Raw genomic sequence first — 12801 nt, forward strand, 5'->3', positions numbered from 1 at the left:
GGAAGGACTCAAACGAGTCATTCCACCAAGCCACCCACCGGCTCCGATGTGGAACCTCAACTTGGTCCTCACACGCCTGATGGGTCCACCCTTTGAACCTCTACACTCATGCGAGATTCAATTCCTTACCTGTAAAGTAGCTTTCCTAGTAGCGATAACTTCTTTACGAAGAGTTAGTGAACTCCAGGCACTAACTGTTCAAGAGCCATTTATACAGGTTCACGCCAACAGGGTCGTACTACGTACCAACCCCAAATTCATGCCCAAGGTGATATCGCAGTTCCACATGAATCAAACTATTGAACTGCCTGTTTTCTTTCAAAACCCACAAACTGTCGCAGAAAGGGCACTCCATACACTAGATGTGAAAAGGGCCCTCATGTATTATATCGACAGGACCAAACCCTTTAGGAAAACAAAACAACTTTTCGTTGCCTTTGCCCCACACCACAAAGGTAACGCTATCTCCAAAGCAGGTATAGCCAGATGGATCGTTAAATGTATTCAAATTTGCTATCAAAAGGCTAAACGCACATTAACGATTCCCCCACGAGCCCACTCAACACGTAAGTTAGGGGCCTCCATGGCTTTCCTAGGTAACATTCCTTTGCATGATATATGTAGAGCAGCCACCTGGTCCACTACACACACATTTACCAAACACTATTGTGTAGATGTGCAATCAAAACAGCAGGCAGCTGTAGGACAGGCTGTTCTCAAAACTCTTTTTCAGACAGCTGCAGCTGGCACTGGTAGCCGCCGCTAATAGGAGGTACTGCTATGTATTCTATGCACAGATATGAATTCAGCAGCCCACATGCCTCGAACTGAATATGCTACTTACCAGTATGCATCTGTTCTTGGCATGTAGGGCTGCTGACATTCATATCGCCCTCCCTCCTCCCCGGCGCCTGTAACAGCTGCAGCTCTCAGAATTACTGTAAAGCATGGTCATCACTTTCTGTATCTACTCCATCACTGCCACAATGGCGAAAAACCATCTGAGGATGAGAGGATGCCCATGCGCACTGTAGTCCAGGGGAGGAGTCACCTATCCCAGGATACTTCGAAGACTCTTCCAGGACAACAACGTGCAAACATCCGGACCCAACACTAGGCGGCTATCTATGCACAGATATGAATGTCAGCAGCCCTACATGCCAAGAACAGATGCATACTGGTAAGTAGCATATTCATTCCCCACGAACCCCAGCCTTAAATGCGTCCCAAACAATAGAGTCTGATGTGGTCTTGATTATTTTTTTAAAATTCAGTGATCCATTTGCTCATTTGTTTGCAGTATACGGAATCCAATAACAGTTTCTGATCAAAAGTCCAAGCTCTTGGTAAACATCTACTACTACTACTACTACTACCACTACTACTACTACAATCCAGATCTAACACAATGGGATTGTGATCTGATATAATTTTGGGCAGGATATGAAAGCTAGCATTTCTTGCTTTCCCAACTGTTAAGAAGAAATAATCTAGGCGCAAATGTTTCCTATGGGGTGCAGAATAAAAGGTTGACTCCGTAGCTCCCTTCCCCATGACATACTATGCATCCACTAACCCAAATTCTTTAGCAACCCCTCTAGTAGCTTTAAACACTTTAGTCTTCTTCTTAACATATAATCGATCACTTTTTATGTGAGTTACCTTCCAAATGAAGGTTATAATCCCCACACATAAGTAGCGGCGATGGCCATGTTGCTAGCTCAATACTAAGAAAATGCAACATGTCTGGGTCATCCAAATTAGGACCATAAATTGAGCATATCGTCATTGGGACACCCCCTACCCAAAGTTCAATGATAACCCATCTTCCCGAAACATCTTCTTTAACACGCTTACAGATCCCCCAACCAAATTTTTGCAAAATCGCAACCCCTCTAGTAGTCGAACTCTGACTACAGCCAAGTACTCCCATGCCTAAATCGGTTAAATATTTCCGGTTATTCCAAGCGATGTGGGTCTCTGTATGCAAAGCAGATCCACCCGCATTGTAGTTAAGATTTCTGCCATTGAGGCCGCAAACATTCCATGAACATATTTAAAGTTTACCCATCACAATAGAGCTGTAGACAAAAGGAACAGGTCAACATTAGCTTGCTCTCTATCCCCCGCTTAAAATGCAATTCGACAATTGACAAAGCACAAATCAAAAATGTTATCACCATAACCTTGATACCAAACACATAGCCTACCAATACTGTACTTATCCTTACCCCACCACCCCAACCACCCCAGAACCATCCCACCCCCACCCAACCCCCCACCCAAAAGAGGCATAAGGACTGAATAGTCCCTTTAGTGATGGAGAAAGAGGGTTATGAACAGTCCCCCAGCTCCCTCCTGACTCTGGAAAAAAACAGAAGTAGAAAAAAAACCCTGTGAATTTAGAAAATAGACCACCTTCTGAGCAGCAGCATCACTAACACTTACTCATACTAAATAGAAGTTAAAAACTCCTTTGCAGCATTCTCGGAGACAAAAAAAAGAGTTTTGTCTTTGTAGATGATTTTAAGTTTATACGGGTTGTGGAGGAAGGCCTGTGCACCTTTAGCTTGAAAAAGTGGGATCAGTTGGCGAAGATGCCATCTTTGTTGAACCATAGCCTGACAAAAATCAGGGCGAGCAAGAACTCGCAGCCCTTCCCACTTCTTTTACGATCGGGCCTTGCTAGATCATATAAAGACTCCCTAAGCAAAAAATTGTTCAGACATGTCAAAATAGCCCTAGGCTTTGCATCAGGACCCCCCCCATACCTCCCCGCATATGAAAAGAAATCTATGGGCATGCTGCAGTTCCAAGTCCCACTTCCATTGACTCAAATCGGGAAAGGCCTCTGTAAATAGATCAATGACAAACTGCCGTATATCTTTGGCCTCCTTTCCTTCTGGAACGCCTAATATGCGTAGATTGTTCCTTCTTGCGCGATTCTCTGTCAGTGAGTTTCCAATTGATATCATCCTTTACAGTTTGTAATGAGGTTATACTTGTTTTCTGCTGCGCTATCTCATCCTCAATTATAGATATTCTTGTCTCTGCTTCCCCTATCCGTGCGGACATTTCTGTACAGGACTTTATTACCCGACGCACAGTATTTTGAAGTTTACGGACCGCGCCCGGTGTGCGCAGACCCTCTGCTTTGGTCTCTTCTCGATAAGTCATAATAGCTTGGTAAATAGTGCTCAGGGTAATTTCATTTTCATCCGGCACATCGGTACCATTAATCTCTCAAGATGCATTGATGCTACTGCCACCTAAGCCACATAAACCACCATTAGTCTCCCAAGTTGTGGTGAGAATGAATAATCCCAGACTAATGACCCAGTCTTAGTACACATTTCCTTAGACTTAGAGGCTAAATTAGAAGGATCTCTTGCTTTCCGTACAGTTCCAGCGTCAGAGACATCAAATTTTCTTCGTCCTGGAAACCAAAGCTAGCCTCACTTCTCTCATCAGTCTCCTCCAATACTCTCATTCTCGGAAGAGTTAGATGGCTCTGACATTGAATAAAATTTGCCTCCAGAGTCCATATCTTTTATCAGCTCTTTACCTCCATTCACCCCACTGGGACCGACATATAGTAATGTTCCTTGAGAATCGTCACAAGCCAAGTCTGTAGGTGTTAGTGAGGCAGTAGTATGTTGGGATTGCGCTGAATTGCACACACTAGGGGGTATTTTATTTTGAAGTATATTCGCTTCCATACATATGTTGTTATGCACTGAACCCGGTAAACTAGAGATTTCCCTATTAGCTGTTGCTGCCGTTTCCCCTTGATTTGTTAAAGATACCGCAGACTTTTCCTCCGCAGTGGACGCATCTGTAGAATTTGTTGGCATTACAGCTTTGTTACCTGGCTGAGTTTTCGTTAAGGTCCCCTTTTGGCATATTCCCGGGACCTTAACTAACCTTCCAGAAATAGTATATTTACTTCGCAATCCCCCGGGAGAAGGATTAGATTTCCCCTGTTCCTGCCGAGCACCGAGAATACTACCCCGTCCATTACCTGGATGGGAGGTCGAGACCGCAGAAACTGCCGAAGCTACCGCACGGGTCTTGGAGCCTTTCGTGGCGTTCTTGGGGGGGCATTGCTCTGTAAGTGCAGACGCTCCAGTCCTGGATTTTCACCGGACCCTCAACCTGCGCAGTCTAAGCCTGAGCTGAAACCTCACACTGCCCGATGCTAGCCGCTCCCAAGCTTGCTCCCGAGCTCCACCGGCATCCAAACAGTCCCCGGTGCTCGTGAAAGATAACGCACAGACAAAGAAAACCCTTGAGGAAGCAGGTAACAAAGTAGCCACAGCATGCCCAGAGAACTCAGCACTTCGATTCACGCTACGTTCATCACTGTCAGAAGGTATAGCAGGGGGGGTAACGCCGAGGAGTGTCAAGTCCGCTCACACGATCGCTGCAGCGATCGCCATCTTGCCTCCAGGCCAATTGTTTTTGTATAAAAAAATATACTGTTTTATTTTAGAACCAAGCAAGCCTGACACAGGTAAGCATAAAATACTTTACAGGAATAAGTTGCTGCTTGTAGAACAGTTTGAAAATGCAATGGAAATTGTACTTTGTTTGATTTACAGGTAATGCAGTAGGTTGCAACACTTAACAAATACAGTACATTGGAATGAATAGGCTTTTTCAGTAAATTGCAGGCAAGTTACTTTTCTCGTTACTTATCTAACTCCGTGCTGGATACCTAGATTCCGCACTGGGACATTTCCTGGAAACAGGTAAGTAACTCAATTTTGGTTATTTGCAGGATTTTTAAAGAATATCTCTAGATTTCAAAACTCCACACTTAAAAACTTTTTGGAAGAAAATTGTCAATGTTATCCTATGGAGGAAACACAGGTAATCTGTTCACAGGTAAGTAGTAGTCTGTGGGAGTTAAGGTTCTGGGGTTAGACTCCGGGGTCCCCCATGGTCAGTGATGCACTTTTGTTTCACCCTCAGCGTCACTAGGGCTGCCTGGTGCAGAGATTTGAGGCTGAATGTTTCTCTATGGAGGATATGGGGCCTCCGGTTGGTGGCTGCTGGCAAGCAGGCCACACGGCTGTGGGAGCAAAGCTCCTAGGGTTTAGGTCAGGGCAAATAGAGAACCAAATTAGCACTAAAGGTGCACCCTCAGCGGCACCAGGGTGTCCGGGTGCTGTTTTGAGGTTGGGTGCCCTGTTTTCAATGGAGAACCTCCGATTTGCAAAAGCACTGCAGGCAGGGAGACCAAGGACTTCTGGGTGCGACCACCACTTCGAGAGGTAAGTTGGGAAGTTAAGGGTTGGTTAGGCACCGTTGGTTTGGGCATACAAGGCAGTGGGCGTCGGGTGCAGTGGTGCCTTTTGGGGCCGGATCTTCTTACCAGCTCCGGGTCGCGGTCAGGGGGGCCTTCTGGATTTAGGCTGCAGGCGTTGGCTGGAGGCTTTAGGCAGGTCAGGGGTTGCCGGATCTCCGGTCCGGATCGCCGGGGGGACCTCCTCGTTGTGTTTTTCCACTCTGGCTGGGTTCGGCGGGTGAGGAGTGGGCTGGATTTGCAGTAGCTGGCAGAGCCAGAAGTCTATACAAATCCGTTGATCACGGGAGAAGCAGTCTTGGAAGTGAAGGCAGGCAGGTCCTCCGGGGTTTTTGAGGTTGCTGGCTGCAGAACACACTGGGATTTCGCAGGAGCAGGTTCTAGGGGAGACAGGCCGTTAGGGCTGGGGCCAAGTCAGAGGGTGTTGTCCTCTTGTTAGCTGGCTGCACGGCTGTTCAGTCCTTCTTGTCAGGCTGGCTCTGAGGAAGCAAGGTTCAGGGTGCCCCCTAAATACTAGATTTAGGGGCATTACAGGTAGGTGAGGGTAGGGACCAATGGGTCCCTTCCCTGGGGTGGGTACACCCCCTATCGAGCGACCCTCCAGTAGGAGGGGGGCAGGAGCCTGTCCTTGGTTGGTTGGGTACCCCCATCCTCAAGATGGCTGTGACTCAGAGTTGTGCTTCACCTCACCTCCCCCACCTGAGGGGTGGAGTTGGCAGAGGTGGGCACACCTCTTTCCCACACTTGTTTATCCCGCCGGTTCTCCCGCCCAAAGTGGGGGGTAGAACCAGTGGGTACCAGTTGCTGAAAGCAGCAAATTGTCTGGGGAGGCTCACAAAGGCAGAATGCCTTTGAAGCTTCCTCTTCGTGAACCCTGCTTATCCTGGGGGAAGAGGCTTGGCACCTCATCCCAGGATGTGCATTGTTTCAGGCCCCCGAGAGAAGCAGGCTCTTGACCAAGGGGTCCAGAAACATGTCTGTTGGTGGCAGCCTAAGCAGCCACTCAGTCAGGTCACTAGAAGTTGGTCGAGTTTCAGGGGCCATCTAAGATGCCCTGTCTTGTGCATTTTACATTAAATCCCACACTGGCATCAATGTGCCGGAAAGTTTGATACCAAACTTCCAAGCCTTCAGTGCTCCCAGTACCATATACTCTTAATGGCAGCACTGCACTTACAGTGCCCAGGAATGGACTTGGGCACTGTAGGGGTACAGGGCTCATGCACCTGTACCCTCACCCCTGGCATAGGGCACCCAGCTAGAGGGGTGACTGATGTATGCCAGAGCAATTGTTTGGGGGCATGGTACACAGGGATGTGTGCCATGTCGACTCTTCACTTTGTTCTGCACCAAGACACGCATCCTGCAAAGGCAGTGTGTGAGTGTCAGGGTACAGGACCTCTAGTGGTGGCATAATAAGTGCTGCAGCCCTTAGAGGCCTTCTTTTGTCACAGTGCCCTGGGTACCTGTGGTACCATTTACTAGGGGCTGACATGTGGCCAGAGATGCCAATTGGGTTTAGGCTTCAATGCAGTTTTTAGGGACGAAACATAGGCCCTGGGTACCTGATTAGCAGGAGCCCAGGGCACACTCAGTCAAAGAACATCAGCAATTCAGCAAAAAGTGGGGGCATACCATGCAAGAAAGAGGGCACTTTCTCACATACATTGACTAAATATTTTGGTTCCATATGAAGAACTAGTGTGGATGCTTGTTTACTGGCCATGAACGTCCCTCTTAATGTAAGTGAAAAGATCCAGTATTTAGTATAATCCATTACCTCAACTACTAATATGGTACTATGCATAAATAGCAAAACGTTAGACATTATTTCCACTTGCTATCCATTTGTTTTAATATTCACATCTGTTTAAATGCCATACATTCTCCCTACCCTTTCTTTCCTCATTTTAGATTCTCACTCTCCATTGCTGACTAATTGCATGGTATCATTTTTGGTGTATAACTGATGACTAGACTGCGTCCATGAACAGATTCCATTTTTGGTGGTATAGCTGCTGACCTCTATTGTGTTCTAGGGGCCCCTTATGATTACCACTATTAATCTTGGATCCTGTACCAAAGTTAGCTGTTACTTGGTGAATGTCCCGTTTTACTTTCTTAGTTGTTTTTTGCATATCCAGTTGTCAATAAGGAGCATTCAGGAAATGTATTCTTTCCTATAATGCCCTTTTGTATGTGTTGTATGTTCCAATTATTTAAATTTGCAAATATTCTTTTGAGTTTTGCTCTTTCAGGCAATAACCTTTCATTCTTGCGCCTGTCTCCTCAGATCCAGTGCTTGGTTATTTGATGAAAGGCTTGTGCCAGAAACCGCTGGCTTCAGCATCTGCCAAAGCCATTCATAACATCTGTTCTGTATGCAGAGACCATATGGCACAGCACTTTAATGGCCTTCTGGAGATAGCCAGGTCACTTGACTCATTCATGCTTTCCCCTGATGCTGCTGTTGGTCTTTTAAAAGGTAATATCAATATGTCTTGGCAAAAAAAGATTGTGCTTATAAATTGTATGCGTTATACCTATACAACCACAACTGCAGTTTAGACCAATGATCCACAGTGCTGCTTCAAGGCTCTTTAATTTCACTGTGGTAATCCATCCGGTCTCTTCCGTGAGCTGAATATATATAGAAAGTGCTTAATGGTATTTCAGTGCTGATATATTGTGGTTGGTGAGGGTGGGTCCAACTTAACCTTTGTCCGTGTTTGGTATTTTTTGGGATGGTGGAGGAGGACTAGGTTGAAGGAAAGTGTTCCGTTTCTTGAGTATCCAGCTAAAGACCGATCAAAATCATGCATGTCCCTCTGCCACAACACATTCCGTGTTTCAAAAACTAAAATCAGCCGCAGATGCTAATAGAGCATGATGTTTTATAATTGCCAAAATAAGGAAGTATCCGGCAGGATTTAATTAAAGAAGCCTTTAATCAAATTCTTTGTTCTCTGGTTGGAGTAATGCCAAAGCTCCAAGGTCAGTTTCAGACTGATTAGAGAGAGGAATCACCAGATACTCTACAAGCTCCAGAGACTTATCATGCCCTGTACAAAATTTGTTTTCTCTGTTTAGTTATAAAACAAATGAGATGTAAGAGTTAAAAAATATGGGATTTGGAGAGAATTTTGGGACATCCATTTAACTGTTTAAGATCACTTCCGCTTCAAGGTTTTAAGTTTCACCATTACTTGTGCACCAAAGTTAAGCTGTGAAACTGAATCTATAGGGGAGAGGAGTTGGCCTAACGGCCAGGGCGCTCGATCTGGGGAACTGGGTTTGAGTCTCGGTAATGACGCTAAACATCCTGTGATTCTGGGCAAATCACTTAATCTCCCCGTGCCGAACAAAAAAAATGAATGTGTGTCCGCCTGTAACGTAACTGGTGCTATGTAAAGCACTCTGATACCTCATTGGATTCGGGTTAAGTTCGCGCTATATAAAACTCGGCAGGAAAAAAAACAAAAAGCAGTCCATCTCTGAAGTGTTCACATCTACTGGTCCCTAGACAATTGAACAATAAAAACATAGCAGCCTAGGCCCAGACTGCAAGGATGCCAACAAACACTATATTCGTAGCATGTGTGGCTGTAGATACACATACTGTGCATACTCCTGACATCTAGTGTTGTTGTCTGCTGGTCACAGCTTGTTATTGTTTGAAGAAGTATTCAGACACGCATCGTATTTTCCATAGACTCCATTGTTAGATTGTGTATATATTTTTTTTTTTACCTTTGAGTTAGAACGTGTATTCACTGTGCTCCCTGAATCAACGTCTCAACCCCCGTTCTTTCTGACCCACTCGGTCATATCCTCCTCTCCCATCACTGAGAAGACTACTTCCTTGATGGTCGTCCCTTTCTGCTCTCTCAACGCACTTCAGAGACTTTAATCGAAGACCAGAGCTCCATGCCTCTTCATTGTCTACTCGTAGAATCAAGAAGCATTAAGGATGATGGAACAGACACCATTCAAGAAATGTCCTTAGCGCCACACCAAGAATATCAGAAACGACCTCAACAAAGTATTAAATTATGTGTTTGAGGCATATGAGCTGCAGATCACACATTAAGCATAGATCGCCATATGGTGTTGGGCCCAGATGTTTGCACTTGTTTTTGTCTTGGAAAAGTCTTTGGAAATCACGAGATAGGTGACTCCTCCTTTGTATGATAGTGCGCATGCACATCGACTCCATCTTCAGATTTCTTTTTTTTTCGCCATCTGGCTCGGATGTGTTTCTCGCGCTCCAGTTCGGAACTGTCACCGATTCCACTCTCGACGCACAATCTTTCACTCTTCTCCCCTATTGTTTTCGATCGTGTTCCCTAGTCGTCACGCTTCTCTTCAACATCTAAGCCCTCGATTCCGGTCGTCCTCGAAGACCTTCGGGCCTACCTGGGCCTTGGTATCTGGCGCATGGAAAGAACGCCATTCAAGAAATGTCCTCAATGGGGGTCGAAATTTCCCCACACCGATCTGCATGAGGTGTGCAACCTCTGCTTGTCTCCGGAGCACGAGGCCAGAGACTGTGCAGCTTGTGCCTCTTTCCGCTCGAAGACCATTCGAGATCGTCGAGCCTGGAGAACAATGGCTCGATTGTCAGCGCCCATTCACAATTACTTCTTCCAGGAGGGCGTCTATGTACCAGAACAGAGCGAATCAAAGAAAGCCCCGTCAGCGCCTCCGAAGCTGGGACATCACTCCCGGACAGCGGGTCGGAAGTAAAGACGTCGACCTGACCCCCTCCCTGCACCATTGAAAAAGGCTTCGGTCACACCTTCGCACCGAGGTGCACACCGAGAGACTGCTTCCCATGCCCCGCCCTCGGGCCCGACAAAGAAGCCTACTAAGCCTTCAGGCAACTCGGGCTAGAGTCAGTCTGCCATCGGTACCGAGCAGTCGCCGGCACCGAAAAAGAAACTGTCCTCCTCCGTGCCGATTGCTGCCTCCACATCCAAGTGCTCAGCACCCAAATCTACAGGCCCCGCCCCATCGACTCTGAAAAACACTCGGAGCCGAGCAAAAAGCGGATCCCTAAAGCTTCGGATTCACACCCTTCGGAGCCGAAAAAAGCCTCGGAACCGAAAAAATACCCGGTTCCACAAGCAGCCACAGAGACTGTAAAACATCACAGTTCCAAGCCACAGGAGCACAAAACCGTTCCAGAGTTGGTGCCGCGCAAGTCTTCCGAACCGAAACAGTCGGCGCCGAAAGACTAGCCTCTAGCAGAAGAGCTATTTAGACCAGACCCTAAACAGAAAACTCTTCTAAAAGACCCTAAAACTGGTCAGCTGACTTTAAGTACAAAGAAGAGACTATTGGATACGCCTGTACCGACTCCACCACCTAAAAAAAGGGACATAGCCACATCTTCCCCCACCTCCTCCTTCCCCATCATCTCCTCTTCCACACCATCTCCTCTTCCCCCACCACCTCCTCTTCCCCCACCACCTCCTCTTCCCCCACCACCTCCTCTTCCCCCACCACCTCCTCTTCCCCCACCACCTCCTCTTCCCCCACCACCTCCTCTTCCCCCACCACCTCCTCTTCCCCCACCACCTCCTCTTCCCCCACCACCTCCTCTTCCCCACCACCTCCTCCTCCTCCCCCACCACCTCCTCCTCCTCCTCCCCCACCTCCTCCTCCTCCCCCACCTCCTTCTCCTCCTCCTCCCCCACCTCCTTCTCCTCCTCCTCCCCCACCAACTCCTCCTCCTCCTCCCCCACCACCTCCTCCTCCTCCTCCACCTCCTCCCCCACCACCACCACCTCCTCCCCCACCACCTCCTCCTCCCCCACCACCACCACCTCCTCCCCCACCACCTCCTCCTCCCCCACCACCACCACCTCCTCCCCCACCACCACCTCCTCCCCCACCACCTCCTCCTCCCCCACCACCACCTCCTCCCCCACCACCTCCTCCTCCCCCACCACCACCTCCTCCCCCACCACCTCCTCCTCCCCCACCACCTCCTCCTCCCCCACCACCTCCTCCTCCCCCACCACCTCCTCCTCCCCCACCACCTCCTCCTCCCCCACCACCTCCTCCCCCCCACCACCACCACCTCCTCCTCCTCCCCCCCACCACCACCACCTCCTCCTCCTCCTCCACCACCATCTCCTCCTCCTTCTCCACCACACCATTCTCCTACACAGTCTCCTCCACCAATGGAAGATGATGACACCTCTGATGACACAATAGGGGGTGCTTGAGATGAGCCACTAGGGGATCCACCTTATTCCCCTGACCCCTGGGACGATTACAGTACGCCAGATGTCCCTAATGTTCCACAGGATGACATCTACCCTTCCAGGCCTTCCCCTCTGGAGGACACAATGGATTTTCATCCGCTCATACATAGAGCTGCCCAATACCACGGGGTTGACTTACATACTGACCCTGTGGAAGAAGATTTCCTTATGGACACCTTTGACAACCCACAAAGGTCCGCCACTATTCTGCCCATGCTAAAAGGAGTAACCAAGCATGCACCTGAGGTTTTTAAAGATCCTGTTAGGGCTAGGGTTATTAACCCCAGGATCGAGCGAAAGTACAAGGCTGCCCCAGCAGACCCAGCTTACATTAAGGGCCCTGTACCACTAGACTCCCTTGTAGTCTCCAATGCTAGAAAGAGGGCCAACTCCTCCACCCCCCCCCCCCCCGGCCCATTCCACTCCAGTCGGGGGAAGATTACAACAGTTCCTTCCGGTCTGGACCAACATCACCACAGACAGGTGGGTGAGACAAATCATTCAATCGGGTTACTGTCTAGAACTCACCTCTACCCTCAAACATACCACCCAAACAGCGCCCAATGTTGTTAGACCATTTATCACTGCTCAAGCACAAAGTCATCTCCTTCCTTCAAAATAGTGCAATAGAACCAGTTCCCCTGCACCAACAAAACACAGGAGTTTACTCTCTGTATTTTCTCATACCAAAAAAGGACGGCACTCTGAGACCTATTCTAGACCTTAGATCCTTAAACCTCTACATACAGTCAGCCTATTTCCACATGGTCACACTTCAGCAGGTCCTTCCTCTTCTTTCACAAGGCGACTTCCTTGCCACTCTAGATCTCAAGGACGCCTACTTTCATATTCCCATTCACACATCTCACAGTCCCTTTCGGAGTCACCACAGCACCCCGGGTATTCACCAAGTGCCTGGCGGTTGTGGCAACTCATCTAAGAAGACAGCACATTCATGTCTTCCCATATCTGGACGACTGGCTCATAAAAGCCAGCTCATACAGTCAGTGTGTACACCACACTCACGCCACTATTCAACTGCTCCACGACTTGGGGTTTACAGTAAACCACGCAAAGTCTCATCTACAACCGTCCCACATACAACAGTACCTAGGTGCCACAATAGACACCTCAAAAGCGCTCGCTTATCCCAGTTCAGCCAGGATAGCAAGCATGCAAACCCTCATAACCAAATTTCAGCCTCAACACACTCTTCCAGCT

General features: G+C 48.1%; 1 protein-coding gene across 3 annotated transcripts in view; it reads left to right on the forward strand.

Moving 5' to 3' along the window:
• Window positions 1-12801, forward strand: part of TNPO3 (transportin 3) — a 1119313-nt gene that overhangs the window by 608560 nt on the left and 497952 nt on the right. For all 3 annotated transcript variants that reach the window (XM_085653697.1, XM_085653695.1, XM_085653696.1), the window contains exon 12: window positions 7602-7793. In XM_085653697.1, the coding sequence (XP_085509823.1) occupies window positions 7602-7793 (192 nt within the window). The remainder of the gene's footprint in view (window positions 1-7601; window positions 7794-12801) is intronic.

This window comes from Triturus cristatus, chromosome 4_1, assembly GCF_964204655.1.
Source record: "Triturus cristatus chromosome 4_1, aTriCri1.1, whole genome shotgun sequence".
Lineage (NCBI taxonomy): Eukaryota > Metazoa > Chordata > Amphibia > Caudata > Salamandridae > Triturus > Triturus cristatus.